Here is a 19,616-nt window from a genome sequence, read left to right as displayed (position 1 = left end):
TAGCATGTCACGCTAGCATGTCACTGTCGCGCTAGCATGTTGCGCTAGCATGTCGCACTAGCATGTCGCACTAGCATGTCGTGCTAGCCTGATATTCACGCTGTGACCTCGTCTTGTAGATTGACATCATAAATCGGCCTCGTTTGCCTTGAAGACCCTACGTTAGCGCCGAGGACCCCTCGGGTTCCCAAACTCCCCAGCCAAAGAAACGAGGCAATTTTCTGATGTTTAAATGTGTTTCCAGCCCAGGCCTCGGTGCCGGACCTGCTGACCCGTCCTCACGCTCTGACCGTCCACTCGTACAGAGCTCCAGCCTTCTGCGACCACTGTGGACTCATGCTGTGGGGCCTCGTACGGCAGGGCCTCAAGTGTGAGGGTAAGACTGGGATTAGTCCTGGTGTAGTCCTGGTGTAGACCTGGTGTAGTCCTGGTGTAGTCCTGCTGTAGTCCTGCTGTAGACCTGGTGTAGTCCTGCTGTAGTCCTGTGTAGACCTGGTGTAGTCCTGGTGTAGTCCTGGTGTAGTCCTGGTTTAGTCCTGGTGTAGTCCTGGTGTAGTCCTGGTTTAGTCCTGGTGTAGTCCTGGTGTAGTCCTGGTTTAGTCCTGGTGTAGTCCTGGTGTAGACCTGGTGTACTCCTGGTGTAGTCCTGGTGTAGTCCTGGTGTAGTCCTGGTGTAGTCCTGGTGTAGTCCTGGTGTAGTCCTGGTTTAGTCCTGGTGTAGTCCTGGTGTAGTCCTGGTTTAGTCCTGGTGTAGTCCTGGTGTAGACCTGGTGTAGTCCTGGTGTAGTCCTGGTGTAGTCCTGGTGTAGTCCTGGTGTAGTCCTGGTGTAGTCCTGCTGTAGTCCTGGTGTAGACCTGGTGTAGACCTGGTGTAGTCCTGCTGTAGTCCTGGTGTAGTCCTGGTGTAGTCCTGGTGTAGACCTGGTGTAGACCTGGTGTAGTCCTGGTGTAGACCTGGTGTAGTCCTGGTGTAGTCCTGGTGTAGTCCTGGTGTAGTCCTGCTGTAGTCCTGCTGTAGACCTGGTGTAGTCCTGGTATAGTCCTGGTGTAGTCCTGGTATAGTCCTGGTGTGGTCCTGGTGTAGTCCTGGTGTAGTCCTGGTGTGGTCCTGGTGTAGACCTGGTGTAGTCCTGGTGTGGTCCTGGTGTAGACCTGGTGTAGTCCTGGTGTAGTCCTGGTGTAGACCTGGTGTAGTCCTGGTGTAGTCCTGGTGTAGACCTGGTGTAGTCCTGGTGTAGTCCTGGTGTAGACCTGGTGTAGTCATGGTGTAGTCATGGTGTAGTCCTGGTGTAGACCTGGTGTAGTCCTGGTGTAGACCTGGTGTAGACCTGGTGTAGTGCTGGTGTAGACCTGGTGTAGTCCTGGTGTAGACCTGGTGTAGTCCTGGTGTAGACCTGGTGTAGTCCTGGTGTGGTCCTGGTGTAGTCCTGGTGTAGTCCTGGTGTAGTCCTGGTGTAGACCTGGTGTAGTCCTGGTGTAGTCCTGGTGTAGTCCTGGTGTAGTCCTGGTGTAGACCTGGTGTAGTCCTGGTGTAGTCCTGGTGTAGTCCTGGTGTAGTCCTGGTGTGACCCCGGTGGCTGTTTCTTTCAGGATGTGGGCTGAACTTTCATAAGCGCTGCGTGTTTAAGCTCCTGAACAGCTGCAGTGGAGAGCGGAGAAGGAGGTCTTCAGCCCTGAGTCTGACCTCAGCCAGACCGGACCTCACAGGACCCGCCTCAGACCGGACCAGCTCCACGCTCCAGGACCCAGAGGTCAGTGTGTCCCTCTGTTAGGACAAAGTGTCCTACTGGAGCCTGTCTCTGATGTCATGAGGTCTTCTGCCTTCTTCTGCTACATCAAGTGTTTTGAATGTTCTGGACACCATTGCCCCCATGAAGGCTAAAATGGTTCAAAATAAGCAGAAGTTGCCGTGGAGACATGATGATTGGGTCAGGGCACAGAAAAGGGAGTGTCACCGGCCCAACGGAAATGGAGTCCAAGCTCCAGGTTCAAAAAGAGATTTACAAAGAGAAGCTGAACATGGACAACCTCATTTTATGTAGAACTAGAGAAAGATATTTCTCTGAATTAATTGGAAGCTGCAGTAACAACGGGCGTGTCCTGTTGCCACAGTAACAGATGAACAAACCCTCCAGCTCAGCTGCCGTTAGAACTCATTTCCACATCAAGTGTAATGAGTTTACATTATTCTTTAATGACAAAGTTCAGGGCGTTAAAAATGATCTCTCTCTCTCTCAGCTCCCCCTGGTGGTTAAACACTCTCTCTCTCTCTCAGCTCCCCCTGGTGGTTAAACACTCTCTCTCTCTCTCAGCTCCCCCTGGTGGTTTAACACTCTCTCTCTCAGCTCCCCCTGGTGGTTAAACACTCTCTCTCTCTCTCAGCTCCCCCTGGTGGTTAAACACTCTCTCTCTCTCTCAGCTCCCCCTGGTGGTTAAACACTCTCTCTCTCAGCTCCCCCTGGTGGTTAAACACTCTCTCTCTCAGCTCCCCCTGGTGGTTAAACACTCTCTCTCTCTCAGCTCCCCCTGGTGGTTAAACACTCTCTCTCTCTCTCAGCTTCCCCTGGTGGTTAAACACTCTCTCTCTCTCTCAGCTCCCCCTGGTGGTTAAACACTCTCTCTCTCTCTCAGCTCCCCCTGGTGGTTAAACACTCTCTCTCTCAGCTCCCCCTGGTGGTTAAACACTCTCTCTCTCTCAGCTCCCCCTGGTGGTTAAACACTCTCTCTCTCTCAGCTCCCCCTGGTGGTTAAACACTCTCTCTCTCTCAGCTCCCCCTGGTGGTTAAACACTCTCTCTCTCAGCTCCCCCTGGTGGTTAAACACTCTCTCTCTCTCAGCTCCCCCTGGTGGTTGAACACTCTCTCTCTCTCACAGCTCCCCCTGGTGGTTAAACACTCTCTCTCTCAGCTCCCCCTGGTGGTTAAACACTCTCTCTCTCTCAGCTCCCCCTGGTGGTTAAACACTCTCTCTCTCAGCTCCCCCTGGTGGTTAAACACTCTCTCTCTCTCAGCTCCCCCTGGTGGTTGAACACTCTCTCTCTCTCACAGCTCCCCCTGGTGGTTAAACACTCTCTCTCTCTCAGCTCCCCCTGGTGGTTAAACACTCTCTCTCTCTCAGCTCCCCCTGGTGGTTAAACACTCTCTCTCTCAGCTCCCCCTGGTGGTTAAACACTCTCTCTCTCTCAGCTCCCCCTGGTGGTTAAACACTCTCTCTCTCTCAGCTCCCCCTGGTGGTTAAACACTCTCTCTCTCTCAGCTCCCCCTGGTGGTTAAACACTCTCTCTCTCAGCTCCCCCTGGTGGTTAAACACTCTCTCTCTCTCAGCTCCCCCTGGTGGTTGAACACTCTCTCTCTCTCACAGCTCCCCCTGGTGGTTAAACACTCTCTCTCTCAGCTCCCCCTGGTGGTTAAACACTCTCTCTCTCAGCTCCCCCTGGTGGTTAAACACTCTCTCTCTCTCAGCTCCCCCTGGTGGTTGAACACTCTCTCTCTCTCACAGCTCCCCCTGGTGGTTAAACACTCTCTCTCTCAGCTCCCCCTGGTGGTTAAACACTCTCTCTCTCTCAGCTCCCCCTGGTGGTTAAACACTCTCTCTCTCAGCTCCCCCTGGTGGTTAAACACTCTCTCTCTCTCAGCTCCCCCTGGTGGTTGAACACTCTCTCTCTCTCACAGCTCCCCCTGGTGGTTAAACACTCTCTCTCTCTCAGCTCCCCCTGGTGGTTAAACACTCTCTCTCTCTCAGCTCCCCCTGGTGGTTAAACACTCTCTCTCTCAGATCCCCCTGGTGGTTAAACACTCTCTCTCTCTCAGCTCCCCCTGGTGGTTGAACACTCTCTCTCTCTCACACAGCTCCCCCTGGTGGTTAAACACTCTCTCTCTCTCTCTCAGCTCCCCCTGGTGGTTAAACACTCTCTCTCTCACACAACTCCCCCTGGTGGTTAAACACTCTCTCTCTCTCACAACTCCCCCTGGTGGTTAAACACTCTCTCTCTCTCACAGCTCCCCCTGGTGGTTGACGGCGGCAGGCGCTCGTCTCTCTGGCTCGACCGGCGGGTGAAGGTTCCGCACACGTTCTCCGTTCACACGTTCACTCGCCCGACGCTGTGCCCGCTCTGCCATCGTGTCCTGAAGGGGCTTTTCAGACAGGGACTGCAGTGCCGAGGTACGCCACAGGGGGCGCTCTCACTCTCAGGGGCTGTCATTCCCTCTGCTGCCTGTAGATGGAGCGCTAGCACAAATTCTGATGAGGGAAAGCCTCATTTTTCAGGACAAACATTATTTTTAGTTTCAAAACATGAGACGCCAAAGTAAAAGAAGAGGAGATTTATTCACGATTTATTCTCTTATGTTTGAACTGAAAAACAGATTCATTTCAGAACTTTTTCTTTCTTTATTGACGTCATTTTAACAAGATTCAAACTCAAATTTGGAAAATCCTGTTTTTCAGATTGTAAATTCAACTGTCACAAAAAATGTTCCCCAAACGCTCCAAGAGACTGTCCCGGAGAAGTGGACCCGAGCGGAGGTGAGTCTGGACCTGGACCGGGACCAGGACCGGGACCAGGCCCAGGACCGGGACCTGGACTAACCTGGACTAGGACTAATCATTAAACTTTGCGTCTTTTCTCAGCGTTTGTTTCTCTTTATGTTCCAGATCCGGACCTTCAGAGTCCAGAGTCCGTGTTGGGTTCTGGTCCGGTCCTTGGTCGCAGTTCTGTCTTGGGTCTTGGTCCGGTCCTGGTGGAGGAGGAGGGTTCTGACAGCGATGGACTTGACGCCAATGGAGCAGAGACCCAAGGACAAGGAGACAGAGAAGCCAGGTCAGGAACACATCTGGTTCTGAGCCTGGTTCTGAGCCTGGTTCTGAGCCTGGTTCTGAGCCTGGTTCTGAGCCTGGTTCTGTCCATGGTTCTGAGCCTGGTTCTGAGCCTGGTTCTGAACCTGGTTCTGGCCCTGGTTCTGGCCCTGATTCTGAGCCTGGTTCTGAGCCTGGTTCTGAGCCTGGTTCTGAGCCTGGTTCTGGCCCTGGTTCTGGCCCTGATTCTGAGCCTGGTTCTGAGCCTGGTTCTGGCCCTGGTTCTGGCCCTGATTCTGAGCCTGGTTCTGAGCCTGGTTCTGAGCCTGGTTCTGAGCCTGGTTCTGGCCCTGGTTCTGAGCCTGGTTCTGAGCCGGTCTCTGAGTCTGGTTCTGAGCCTGGTTCTGAGCCTGGTTCTGGCCCTGGTTCTGAGCCGGTCTCTGAGTCTGGTTCTGGCCCTGGTTCTGGCCCTGGTTCTGGCCCTGGTTCTGGCCCTGGTTCTGAGCCTGGTTCTGAGCCGGTCTCTGAGCCTGGTTCTGAGCCTGGTTCTGGCCCTGGTTCTGGCCCTGGTTCTGGCCCTGGTTCTGAGCCTGGTTCTGAGCCGGTCTCTGAGCCTGGTTCTGAGCCTGGTTCTGGCCCTGGTTCTGGCCCTGGTTCTGGCCCTGGTTCTGAGCCTGGTTCTGAGCCGGTCTCTGAGCCTGGTTCTGAGCCTGGTTCTGGCCCTGGTTCTGAGCCTGGTTCTGAGCCGGTCTCTGAGCCTGGTTCTGAGCCTGGTTCTGGCCCTGGTTCTGGCCCTGGTTCTGGCCCTGGTTCTGGCCCTGGTTCTGACCCGGTCTCTCTCTGGTCCAGTCCGGTGAACATTCCTCTGATGCGAGTGGTGCAGTCGATGCGTCAGACGAAGCGTCGGAGCTCGGCCGTGAAGGAGGGATGGATGGTCCACTACAGCAGCCTGGACGATCTGGTGACCACAGCAACAACACAACAACAACAACAACAACAACAACACAACAACAACAACACATTGGGCGGGACCTCCTAAATAAAGGGTGTTATTGGTTTCACCAGAAACTAAACCTCTGTTTTTCTATCAGTCCTTTAATGGGCCATCAGCCTCACATTGTCCCTGGCTCACTCTCTCTCCTGAGGACCTGATGACATCAGAATGCTGTGGGCGTTGACCCCTCCAGGGATTCAACATTCCATTATAAACAACAGGAAGGTTGAATCTTAAACCCCCATTTCTATTCAAGGCAAAAAGCGGGACAAAAGGGACAAAAGTGAAACAGTCTCTGTCCCTTATGTCTCGAGATTGTCTGAAAAATTGCAAAGAAATTTTAGACAACAAGTCCCTGTTTATTTTAAACCAGTGTAGGGTAAAACACATTTGTACCAAGATGGAATGTATATTCTCTGGGACGAGCCATTACATTGTGGACAACACGTGCAGCATTTTAGGTAGTTAATGTTCATATTTATATTCAAAGTGGCTCCATCTGAAGCTTATTCAGCAAAACATTAACATCTACTCAGTCTCATTCTCTGAAAGGGAAGAACACGATCCATTAACTGACAATCATAATTCTATAAAGATCAATACAAAGGCTCTATAAACCAGGATGATTTTGTGTGGTTTAATAAACAAAGATATAAAAGCGATTAATGACACATTAGTTTCACAGGCTGAGCCTGGGCTCAATGCAGTTAAAGGAAATGATGTAAATGCCATTCTGCAAATATAAGATAAGATAAGATATTCCTTTATTGTCCCACATGGGGAAATTTCATTGGTGCAACGCAGGTAGATACAGAGGTAGATACAGAAGAACAGATCACTTATAGGAAATTTGAAAAACACTTTCAGTAGAAGATCTCCTATAAATAAAAACTCCCATAGACAAATAAATAAATACATAAATACCATTGCATGTGATCACGACAGTAATTGCACATGAATATGTGTCACGACAGCACATAGATTGCACATGAATTTCACAGTAATTGCACATACGACAGAATTGCACATCAGTATTAGGTTAGGTCAGTATTGCGAGTGTTCAGTACTAACAGTTTTTGTTATAAAGTCTGACAGCAGCAGGAAGGAAAGACCTGCGAAACCTTTCCTTCACACAGCGAGGGTGGATCAGTCTCTCACTGAAGCTGCTCTCCAGAGCGGACAGAGTGTCCTGCAGGGGACAGAGTGTCCTGCAGGGGGTGGCACTCATGGTCAAGCATAGATGTGAATCTAGCCAGGACCCTTCTGTCCCCCACCTCCTGCACCGAGTCCAGAGCACAGCCCAGGACGGAGCTGGACTTCTTGATGACTTTGTCCAGCCTCTTCCTCTCCCTCTCTGTGATGCTGCTGCTCCTGCAGGCCACACCGTACAGGAGGGCTGATGCCACCACAGAGTCATAGAAGGTCTTCAGGAGTGGCCCTGTCACTCCAAAAGACCTGAGTCTCCTCAGGAGGTAGAGCCGACTCTGGCTCTTCCTGTACAGTGCGTCTGTGTTATGAGTCCAGTCCAGTTTGTGGTTCAGATGAACACCAGGTCCTTGTAGGAGTCCACTCTCTCAATGTACCGTCCCTGGATGTTCACTGGTGAGGGGGCAGTGGGGTGGCGTCTGCGGAAATCCACCACCATCTCCTTGGTCTTCCCCGCGTTGATGAGGAGGTGGTTCCGCTGACACCAGTCCACAAAGTCCTGCGCCAGTCCTCTGTACTCCTCGTCATCGTCGTCCGTGATGAGTTCGATGATGGCAGAGTCGTCAGAGAACTTCTGCAGGACACAGCTGTCCGTGTCGTGTCTGAGGTCTGCAGTGTAAAGGGTGAAGAGAAAGGGCGCGAGGACGGTGCCCTGGGGCGCCCCCACACTGCAGGTCCCCCACACTGCAGGTCCCCCACACTGCAGGTCCCCCACACTGCAGGTCCGAGTGTCAGACACGCTCTCACCAACTGGGGTTGGTCTGTGAGGTAGTCCAGGATCCACTCTTCCAGGTCATACTCCACACCAGCCGTCTCCAGCGTGTCCCTCAGGAGCTGATGGTGTTGAAGGCGCTGGAAAGATCGAAGAACAGGATCCTCACAGAGCTGCCAGGCTTTTCCAGGTGAGAGAGAGAGCGGTGCAGCAGGGAGATGACGGCGTCCTCCACTCCGATGCCAGGCCGATATGCAAACTGCAGCGGGTCCATGGCTGAGCTCACGGTGGAGCGGAGGTGGTCCAGGACCAGCCGCTCCAGTGTCTTCATCAGGTGGGACGTGAGAGCCACTGGCCTGAAGCTGTTGAAGTCTTTGGCGCGCTGTGTCTTGGACACAGGTATCAGACAGGAGGTCTTCCAGACCTGTGGTACCACCCTCAGCTTCAGGCTCATGTTGAAGACATGCTCCATAACTCCACACAGTTCATCTGTGCAGGACTTAAGGAGCCTGGGGCTGATGCCGTCAGGTCCTGCTGCCTTCCTCACTTTAATCCTCTCACTCCTCACCTGTGCTGCTGAGACAGTCAGTGGTTGGCAGGGGGACCGTGTGCTGGGGGGATGGGTGAGTCCAGGCGAAGTGGGGAGCCGATGGTCCGGGGCAGATAAGCGAAGAGGAACAGATGCAGGACATTGTCCAGCTGTGGAAGAGGGAGCATGCAGCTGTGCAGGGGGAGGGGCGGGTGACCGATCAAACCTCAAGAAGTGAGCATTTAAATCATTCACCCACTGTAGATCCCCCTTTGTCTGGGCAGGGGGGATTTTGAAGCCCGAGATGGGCTCAGCTCCTCCTTGTTCCCTGACCTGAAGGCTCTCTTCTTCTCCTTCAGCAGAGCCTTCAGTTCACGGTTAATCCATGGCTTATTGTTTGGAAAACACCGCACCGTCCGGGAGGGAACAATGTTCTCAAAACAGAAGTTGATGTAGTCCGTGATGCACTCTGTGATGGTGTTGATGTCCTCCCCATGTGGGTCATAAAGCTCAGTCCAGACAGTGGTGCTGAAGCAGTCCCTCAGAGCCTCCTCGCTCTCAGCAGACCACATCCTCACCTCACGGGACACCACAGGCTGCCTGCGCACAATGGGTTCATACACAGGCCTCAGATGTACAAGGTTGTGGTCCGAGCTGCCCAGGGGAGGGAGGGGGGAAGAAGAATAAGCCTCCTTGGTGTTGGCAAAAAACAAAAAAATATCAGCCACTCTCAGGTCTCACGTTGTTGTTGTTGTTGTTGTTGTTGTTTTATGGCGGTTGGCATCCAAGCGTTGCATTACCGCCAGACTTTATTCTTTCGACTTCATTTTGTTGTTGTTGTTGTTGTTGTTTTATGGCGGTTGGCATCCAATTGTTGCATTACCGCCAGACTTTATTCCTCAGACTTTTCGTAGTCCTCAGACTGTCGTAGTCCGTAAAAGTACTCCTTCCATTGCTTTGGTGTTACAAAGCCCATGAGGTCATGATATGTCTTTGTGACTAGAATAGTTGTTGTTGTAGAGACCAATCGGCTTTATTCCAGGGAGACTCTTCTTCATCTTCCTCTCCTTCTTTGACGTTCGGTGCTATATATAGGCTATAGGCTTTAAAATGACCTCATGGGCTTTGTAACACCAAAGCAGTGGAAGGAGTGCTTTTACGGACTACGACAGAGTCTGAGGACTACGAAAAGTCTGAGGAATAAGGTCTGGCGGTGATGCAACAGTTGGATGCCAACCGCCATAAAACAACAACAACAACAACAACAACATTTCCACTGATGTCGCTGCTTGGTAGCCGTGCGTCTACGAGACTGGACGAGGACAGGAGACCACCCCCACCCCCATCTCGTCACTCCGATCACTCTGACTCCCCAAAAGCAGACCCCCATCACTCCGACTCCCACCCAGCGCCCCCAGCCCCCCTTCCATATCTGCCCAATCAAGCTCCTTTGTTCCAAGGAATCTCCCTGCAGCTCTAGCAATGATCCTGATCCTTTCAGTCCTGCCTTGAGTCTGAGAAGCACAGCCTACAACATCCACCATAAAGAGCACAAAATCCTCTCTATCCACAACCAGGGCACTCTCACCAATTCTGGAACCCGCACACTTGGGACCTCCACTCCCGAAACCTTCACCCTTCTTGGGAGCCACGCTGGCCTTTCTCATTTCGCCCTGGCTGGGAGCAGCACTGGCTCCTCTCTCTGTATTTACTCCAAACTCGCCACTTGAAACTTTCTTGACTGCATCTGCACAGGACATACCCTGAGAGACCTTTAGTTTATGCACCTCAGCAGCTCCCTTGCCAAACCTGCATCCCCCGTAGGCAGAGCCATGTTCTTCCCCACAGCCACAGCACTTCAGTTTTGCTCCCACGTCACACCTCCCACACTCGTGATCTCCTGCACATCCACCACATCTCTGCCTCCCTCCACAGACCGCTGCAATATGCCCAAAGTGCTGGCACTTAAAGCAACGCAGGGGCGGTGGAACACATGGCCTAACGTCATGGCACATGAACCCAATGAACACCCCACTAGGCAGGCACCTCCCCTCAAGTGCCACCACCACCGACAAGCTGTCACATCCCAGACCGGGTCACCCTCAACCGCCCAGCGTCCACCACCGTAGCTCCAGTCAAATTCTCCTTAACTTCATCCACAGACGTCGCCGTAGGGACACCTACGATAACTCCTCTGACCGTGTTTCTTTCAGCATCAGACACAAGAATGTCCCCTCCACCCAGACGTCCAGTTCCAATCGCCTTCCGTTGCTGAGCCGCGTCCCTGCACACGACCAGCAGCGAGCCATCTCCAAGGACACCCGCACTCCTGATCACTCCCACAGCTACAGCTAGGCTCCTTGACAACGCCACTGAATTCCACTCCTTAAAGGACGCACTATCCTGTGCAAGCTCCATGACCACCCCACAGTCTCTGCTCTCACCCCGGACATCAACAGCTTCAGCCTCATCCCGCTGCTCATTCCCAGAACCCTCGGATGAGCCAAGGGACCCTCCACGTTTCCGGGCATGTGCAGCCAGAAAAGGCTGCTCCTCCACGCCGTCCAGAACGTCCTCGACCACCGATCCACTCTCCTCCGCCATCTCCCGTCCCTCCAGACCGGAGACTAGCTCTTCTTCTTCTTCTTCTTCTTCTTTGGTGAGATGCCTTTGTTATTGTGAGATGCCTTTGTTATTGTATCCTATAGGACTTGTTGTTGTTGTTGTTGTTTTATGGCGGTTGGCATCCGAGTGTTGTTGTTGTTGTTGTTGTTGTTGTTGTTTTATGGCGGTTGGCATCCGAGTGTTGCATTACCGCCAGACTTTATTCCTCAGACGTTTCGTAGTCCTCAGACTGTCGTAGTCCGTAAAAGTACACCTTCCATTGCTTTGGTGTTACAAAGCCCATGAGGTCATGATATGTCTTTGTGACTAGAATAGTTGTTTGTTGTTGTTGTTGTTGTTGTTGTTGTTGTTTTATGGCTGTTGTTGTTGTTGTTGTTGTTGTTGTTTTATGGCGGTTGGCATCCGAGTGTTGCATTACTGCCAGACTTTATTCCTCAGACGTTTCGTAGTCCTCAGACTCTGTCGTAGTCCGTAAAAGTACTCCTCCCATTGCTTTGGTGTTACAAAGCCCATGAGGTCATGATATGTCTTTGTGACTAGAATAGTTGTTGTGTCAGAGACCAACCGGCTTTATTCCAGGGAGACTCTTCTTCATCTTCCTCTCCCTCTTTGACGTTCGGTGCTTTGGAAGTACAAAGCCCATGAGGTCATGGGACGTCTTTGTTGTTTTACAAAGCCCATGAGGTCATGGGACGTCTTTGTTGTTTTATCCTTTAGAAGTCCTTCTTCCATCACTTTGGTGTTTCTAGGCCCATGAAGTCAAAGCGCGTTAGAACATCCTCTTGCTCCTCATCCTCGGCTCAGTCTCCAACACCCCAACGTTTACCCAGCCCTGTGCTACATAAGTAAGCAACCACAGCCTGACACAAACCCTGTGACTGAATCGCCAGAACGTTCCGCAGATTGAACTCCCGCCCATTATTCCGAAACCACAAGGCCAACCCGGCCCTTTCTCTATCATAAGCCTCACAGCAAATCAGCACATGCTCGACAGTCTCTGGCACCCGACAGTGACCACACAGACCGGTCGGGTGTTTGCCTATCCTACTCAGTGACCAATTGAGTCCAGTATGGCCAATCCTCATGCGGGCGAAGGCCCTTTCCTCCCACGCGTTCCTGCCCATAGACCCGCAAGGACCCACACTACCCTGTACGTGATAGAGATGCCGTCCAGTAACACAGTGGCTCCAAAATTCCTGCCAAAGGCCGACCACATGACTCTAGATAACGGGCTTGATTTCAGATTTGCTTAACTCAACCGCCACATCAATTGATGGCCGCCTAAGGGAACGTTTAGCCAGTGCATCAGCCATTTCGTTACCATCCACCCCCACATGCGCAGGGACCCAAAAGAAGGAAACCCTCACATCCTTCCTGGACAGGGAGAGCATCAGACAGAAGATGCCATTCAACACATCCTGTCTGCAATCCGATTTCCCAGATTTAATGCTTTGCAATGCAGAAAGACTGTCAGAGGCCACCACAATGCCGCAACACTGCAAAGCAGATTCCGCCCATTCCAATGCCAACCGTATCGCTATGAGTTCCGACGTGAAAACAGAAAGGCGATCTGTCAACCTCTTCTTGACCGCCAGCCCCAGGTCAGGCACAAAATAAGCGGCGCCAGTACGCCCACTCTCAGGATCCCTAGACCCGTCGGTATAAATAAACACATCACCTGAGTGCTTATCGATGAGCGCTTGAACGGCAAACTGCGGTGCCCTCCCAGCGACTCCTCTAAGCTTCCCATGCAAGCTAACATCAACAGGAGCCGGGACAAACTTCCACGGAGCTATAGCAGACAAAGCCACCGACGGGCTCACACGCAGATCACCAACCCCCGCAAGCCGCGCCTTCGCATTTCCTACCTGGCTAAAAACCATACCGCCAGCCTCACTCTGCCCCCCATCAACCCTGAGAAAGTCCCTCACCGGGTGAGAGCTCGTATGACCTTGCACATTCACCCAGTAAGCCAACAGAAGTTCTAGCCTCCGGAGCCGTAACGGCAATTCCCCCAACTCAACCTGCAGCGCCGAGACAGGGGAGGTCCTAAAAGCCCTACAGCAGATGCGCAAGGCCTGGGCTTGCTCCACATCAAGCTTCTTTAAGTTAGTCTCAGCCGCAGACATGTAGGCTATACAGCCATAATCAATAGCCGCCCTCATGACGGCCCGATAAATACCCAGGAGCGACCTTCTGCTGGCCCCCCAGTCCTGGCCAGATAGACAACGAAGCAAGTTATTCACCCTTTTGCATTTACCACTGACCTCATCAATGTGCTGACGCCAACTAAGCCTCTCGTCAAAGGTGACCCCCAAGAACCTCACCTCCCTGACCTGTTCGAGCACCTGCCCATGCAGTCGAAGGGAGACGTCCCTATGCCCATTGAAGAAACAGATCACTTGAGACTTCCGTACGGACAGTTTAAACCCCCACTTCAGGGTCCACTGCTCCACCTGCTGTATTGCCCTTTGCAGTTTCGCCTCGTAAAACCGGAGATTCCTCCCTCTCACCCATAGAGCGCCATCGTCAGCATAAAGGCTCCTCCCAACAGACCCATCCACGTCGTCAAAGATGTCCTTAATCATAACATTGAACAAGATAGGGCTACACACACTCCCCTGCGGGATCCCATTCTCCACCCCATAGACCCCAGAGTAAGCAGCGCCCACTCTGGTTTGGATACGCCGGCCAGACAGAAAGCTCCGGACCCAGTTAAACAGTTTACCCTTCACACCACACTTCCGCAGCTCAATGAGGAGCCCATCCTTCCAAACCATATCGTACGCCTTCTCCACATCGAAGAACACCGCAATAACCTTTTCTTTCTGAGCCCTGGCCAGCTGGATATCAGATTCCAAACACAACACGGAATCCATGGTGTTCCTGCCCCTACGGAAACCACTCTGGTGCGCGGGAAGCAAACCCTGACTCTCCAAGAAGTAATCCAACCGCTCGGTAACCATGCGCTCCATCGTTTTCCCGAGCTGCGACGTCAAGGCAATCGGCCTATAACTTGAAGGGTCAGACGCTGGCCTACCCGGCTTCAGAACCGGCACCACCGTAGACTGTTTCCACGCAGATGGAACACAACCTGAATCCCAAACACGGTTGAAAAGACCCAGGACTAGCCCAAGCGTGTCATCAGTCAAATGAGAGAGCATGTCATAGCACACCTCATCTTTACCCGGGGCTGTCTGTTTCGCCTTAGAAAGTGCTCTCCTTAGCTCAAACAAACTAAACGGAAGGTCAAGGTCATCTTGAGTCGAAGGCTGGTGCCCAATCAGCTCAGAATTCTGGGCCAGAGTACTCTCCCTGTTGTGCCTTTCCGCAGGTGAGAGATTGTCAGAGCTGTGCACCGACACAAAGGTGCTGGCCAACAGTTCAGCTTTGTCAACGTCGCTGACTGCTTCAACACCATTCAGTATTAGGACCGGGGTCCCATGACGGCGCTCAACCCCATGCATCCGCTTAATCATCCCCCAAACATCCCCGAGACGCGTTTCTCTCCCAATTTTGGAACAATACCGCCTCCAATAGGCACTCTTGGCCGTTCTTACAGTTTTCCGCACAACAGCGCGGGCCCTCTTGTAGTCAATGAGGGCACCCTCAGTGTGGGTAACCCTTAGCCGGCGAAACGCCGCATTTCTCGCCCTAACAGCATGACCACATGCTTCATTCCACCACGGCACCCGCTTCCTATGTCCACTACCACCACTCTTAGGAATCGTGCCTACCGCTGACTGCGTGATGAGCGAGACAATTGCACTATTGAGATCATCCACCTGAGTCAATCCTCCTTCCTGCAGAACCCTAGAACCATCATCAGCTTTCCTCAGGAAAGCCCCCCAGTTCGCCCTTGCCAACTGCCACCTCTGGATCCTCATCCCCCTGACCACACAGCTCCCAAAGCCAATCTCGGTGCGGACTAGATAGTGATCGCTACCAAAAGAAAGATTACCAAGAACCTCCCAACTACAAACACCAGCTAACTCCTTGGACACAAGCGTAAGATCTATTGCACTTTCCGTACCGGTCCCCATATCATAGCGGGTCCCACTCCCATCATTCAGACAAACCAACTCCCTTTGATTGATAAAACCCTCTACCACCTGCCCATACCTATCGGTACCACTACCGCCCCACAAAGCGCTATGCGCATTAAAATCCCCACACCACACGGCCTTTCCCCGAACATCCTTACCGATACTATGTAAGGACTCTAACGTTAACTCACCACACGGATTATAAAGGTTAACCACAGTAACAGCTTCACCACCCAGCCAGACCCTCACCGCCAGAGCCTCCGGCGCTTTACTCACACTGACAACAACGTAATTTAGGTCATCTCGGACAAACACAGCCACACCTCCGCCTCTACCCTGCTCCCTATCATTCCTAACACACACATACCCTTGTATCCCAAAACCCCACCTAGGTCGTAACCAAGTCTCCTGCACGCACATAACGTGAGGCTTGTTCAACAAGGTAGAGACAAAATGCTTAAATTCCTGGCCATTAGCACGAAGACTACGCGCATTCCATTGCAAGACAACCACCGCCATTACGAGCCCCCGGAACCTGACGGCGCATCGGGAGCCCCCCCACTCCCACTGCCAGAATGGGGCAGGGTGCCTTCCCGCAGCGCATCCTCTATCTCCGTCCACTCGGGACCCCCAGCTCCAAAGTACTTCCCTGCAGCCTTAGCGATGATCTTAGTCTTTTCGGATCTCTTCTTGGTTTGACCAGTACAGTTAATCACTTCCACCATAAAGAGGAAGAAATCTTTCCTCTTCACAACCAGTACATCCTCCGCACCCACAGGGCCTCTGCCCGTGGAAGCCACACTCACAGGCATCCCAGTGGGGACCTCCCCCTGGCCGCGGGCAACGCTGCCCCCTCCCCTGTCGCCTAGGACACCAGCAGCACTGGCAGCCCCCACTGCATCCACCTTCACCTGACTACCAGACACCTTCTTGACCGCATCCGCGTAGGATATGCCTTGAGAGGCTCTAACTTTTTGCACCTCAGCAGCCCTCTTGCTGAACACGCATCCCCCGCTATGCTCTCCCCCACAGTTACAGCACTTGAGTTTTGCTCCTTCGTCACACTTCCCATACTCGTGGTCTCCTGCACATTTATCACACCTCTGCTTCCCTCTACAGACCGCTGCAATATGCCCAAAGCGCTGGCACTTGAAGCAACGCAGGGGCGGCAGAACATATGGGCGTACGCCATAGCGCATGTACCCAACGCACACCACACGAGGCAGGATCCCACCTTCAAATCTAATCATTATCGACAGGCTGTCACACCTTACCCCATCCCGGGTCATCTTCAACCGCCTAGCATCCACCACCTTAGCTCCAGTCAAATTCTCCTTTATGTCATCCACAGATGTCGTCGTAGGGACGCCTACGATAACTCCCCTGACCGTGCCTCCTACAGCATCAGACACAAGAATGTCCTTCCCCCCCAGACACTTAGCTTCAATCGCCTTCCTTTGCTGAGCCACGTCCTTGCACACGACCAGCAGCGAGCCATCCCTAAGGACACTCGCATGCTTGACCACTCCCACAGCTACAGTCAGGCTCCTTGTCAACGCCATCGGATCCCACCCCTTAAAGGACGCATTATCCTGCGCGAGCTTCATGAACACCTTACACTCTGAACTCACATCCCCGATATCTGCAACCCCCCCGCCCTGCTCCTTCGAGCAAGAAGACGCCCTACGCTGCACAGGATCCGAGTGTTTCAGAGTCCGACCGGCTTTAATCCAGGGAGACTCTTCTTCATCTTCCTCTCCTTTGACGTTCGGTGCTTCCGCCACAGCTTTATTCTTTAGGCTTATTCTTCAGGCTTTGATATTTCCACTGATGTCGTTGCTCGGTAACCGTGCATCTACTAGACTGGGCGAAGACTGGAGACCACCCCCACCTCTTTTTCTTCACTCTAATCACTCTGATTCCCCAAAAGTAGAACCTCCGTCACTCCGACTCCCATTCAGCGCCTTTAGCCTGTTTTCTATTTCTCCCTCAAGCTCTTTTGCTCCAAGGAATCTTCAGCTTTAGCAATGATCCTGATCCTTTCAGTTCTGCTCTGAGTCTGAGCAGCTCAGTTTATAACATCCACCATAAAGAGATCAAAATCCTCTCTATCCACAACCAGGGTATTCTCATTAGTTCTGGAACTTCCACACTTGGAACCTCCACACTTTGAACCTCCACACTTGGAACTTCCACACTTGGAACCTCCACACTTGGAACCTCCACACTTGGAGCTTCCACACTTGGAACCTCCACACTTGGAACCTCCACACTTGGAACCTTCACACTTCTTGGGAGCCACGCTGGCTTCCCTCACTTCGCTCTGGCTGGGAGCAGCGCTGGCTTCTCTATTTACTTTAACCTCGTTACTTGACACTTTCTTGACTGCATCCGCATAGGAAATACCTTGAGAGACCTTAATTTTCTGCACCTCAGCAGCTCTTTTGCTAAACTTGCATCCCCCGTAGGCAGAGCTATGCTCTTCCCCACAGTTACAGCACTTCAGTTTTTCTCCTACGTCACACTTCCCATACTCGTGATCTCCTGCAAATTTACCATATCTTTGCCTCCCTCAAGACCGCTGTTTCCAAGGAAGATGTGGAGCAAGGCCTCCCACGTCTTTGGGTCCTCAGAGTTCTTTGCGTCCTCAGAGTTCTTTGCGTCCTCAGAGTTCTTTGTGTCCTTGGAGCTGTCCGGGGTGCTGATGCTTGAGCAGGTTTAGCATTCGAAGAGTTTGATGAGTCCAAGGGCTGTTGAATTGTGCATTTTTCAATGGAGATGTTCACTCACGTTCTTTGCTGGAAGTAGAGTTTTTGGAGACAATGGACTCTCCCTGGTGGGGGAGGGGCCCCGCGAAGGGGGGACCCCCAACCCAATGTCCTGACAGATCACGTGCAGAAGGGAAGAGAGAGCAGGAGCAGAGCTGAGTCTGCTGTTTTATCGACCTCGGAGGAGTGGTCTGGAGTGGGAGTGACTTTAACTCTTGATCAACTTATTCTCAGTTTGGACAAATTTAACTCAAACCAACAAAAATTACATGTGACCATAATAAAATACACAACATCGTCAATGATGCACACGTCAATAGCCGGTGATGAGAAAGTACATTAAGTACGACATGAACACATTTCAAACCAGTTATTGTGGCAAACTAAACTAAAACATGATTTGGTTAGAAGTTTAGATTAAGAAACGTCCATCCATCCATCTTCTTCCGCTTTATCCGGGGCCGGGTCACGGGGGCAGCAGTCTGAGCAGGGACTCCCAGACTTCCTTCTCCCCAGACACTTCCTCTAACTCCTCCGGGGGGATCCCGAGGCGTTCCCAGGCCAGCCGAGAGACATAGTCTCTCCAGCGTGTCCTGGGTCTTCCCCGGGGCTTCTTCCCGGTGGGACATGCCTGAAACAGGGTTTCCCTCCTGGGCGCCTCCCTCGGGAAAAGATGCCCGAGCCACCTCAGCTGGCTCCTCACGACGTGGAGGAGCAGCGGCTCTACTCCGAGCTCCCCCCGTGTGGCCGAGCTCCTCACCTTATCTCTAAGGGAGCGCCCAGCCACACGGCGGAGGAAACTCATTTCGACCGCTTGTATCCGCGATCTTGTTCTTTCGGTCACTACCCAAAGCTCATGACCATAGGTGAGGTCAGAACGTAGACCGACCGGTAAATAGAGAGCTTTGCCTTTCGGCTCAGCTCCCTCTTTACCACAATGGTCCGATGCAGCGACTGCATCACTGGCGCCATCAGGAGAACATCGTCTGCAAACAGCAGAGATGGAATCCTGTGGTCCCCAAACCGGACACCCTCCGACCCCTGACTGCGCCTAGAAATTCTGTCCATAAAACAGGTCTGACTTACTGCCGGCAATGAACACAGCTCCTGCTCCGGTCATACAGGGACCGGACAGCCCTGAGCAAAGGGCCCCGGACCCCGCACTCCCGGAGCACCCCCCGAAGGACACCCCGAGGGACACGGTCGAAAGCCTTCTCCAGATCCACAAAGCACATGTGGACTGGTTGGGCAAACTCCCATGAGCCCTCGAGCACCCGATGGAGGGTTTAGAGCTGATCCAGTGTTCCACGACTGGGACGAAAACCACTCTGGTCCTCCTGAATCTCAGGTTCGACTATCGGTCGGATTCTCCTCTCCAGTACCTTGGAATAGACCTTACCCGGGAGGCTGAGGAGTGTGATCCCTCTGTAGTTGGAACACACCCTCCGGTCCCCCTTCTTGAACAGAGGGACCACCACCCAGGTCTGCCAGTCCAGAGGCACGGTCCCCGACTGCCACGCGATGTTGCAGAGACAGTCAGCCAAGACAGTCCTACAACATCCAGAGACTTTAGGTCCTCAGGGCAGATCTCATCCACCCCCGGAGCCCTGCCACCGAGGAGTTTGCGAACAACCTCAGTGACTTAGCCTCAGTGAGCCAGCCTCCGAGTCCCCAGTCTCTACTTCCTCTTCGGAAGATGTGACTGAGGGATTAAGGAGATCCTCAAAGTATTCCTTCCACCGTCCGACGACATCCCCAGTCGAGGTCAGCAGGCCTCCACTCGCACCGTAAACGGTGTTGGTGAGACACTGCTTCCCCCTCCTGAGGCGCCGGACGGTTTGCCAGAATTTCTTTGGTGCCGACCGATAGTCCTCCTCCATGATTAAGAAACGTAATCCTGAGAAATGTCCCATCCGGTCCCATCCTGTCCCATCCTGTCCCA

At 52.7% G+C, this 19,616-nt stretch overlaps 2 protein-coding genes across 2 annotated transcripts in view; one reads left to right on the top strand and one right to left on the bottom strand.

The window, feature by feature from the left end:
- xrn2 (5'-3' exoribonuclease 2) overlaps positions 1-19,616 on the bottom strand; it is a 356,508-nt gene that overhangs the window by 65,590 nt on the left and 271,302 nt on the right. The window lies entirely within an intron of this gene.
- Positions 1-19,616, top strand: part of LOC140362751 (serine/threonine-protein kinase D3-like) — a 143,573-nt gene that overhangs the window by 17,449 nt on the left and 106,508 nt on the right. The window contains exons 5-10 of the mRNA XM_072448924.1: positions 245-376; positions 1,591-1,751; positions 3,999-4,161; positions 4,447-4,524; positions 4,654-4,819; positions 5,644-5,755. Of these exons, the coding sequence (XP_072305025.1) occupies positions 245-376; positions 1,591-1,751; positions 3,999-4,161; positions 4,447-4,524; positions 4,654-4,819; positions 5,644-5,755 (812 nt within the window). The remainder of the gene's footprint in view (positions 1-244; positions 377-1,590; positions 1,752-3,998; positions 4,162-4,446; positions 4,525-4,653; positions 4,820-5,643; positions 5,756-19,616) is intronic.

Source organism: Eucyclogobius newberryi, unplaced genomic scaffold (assembly GCF_026437365.1).
Source record: "Eucyclogobius newberryi isolate DKJ021-1_F unplaced genomic scaffold, fEucNew1.0.hap1 SCAF_1, whole genome shotgun sequence".
In the NCBI taxonomy this organism is placed as follows: domain Eukaryota; kingdom Metazoa; phylum Chordata; class Actinopteri; order Gobiiformes; family Gobiidae; genus Eucyclogobius; species Eucyclogobius newberryi.
The sequence above is the reverse complement of the archived record's forward strand: the minus strand, read 5'-3'. Positions and strand labels throughout refer to the sequence as shown.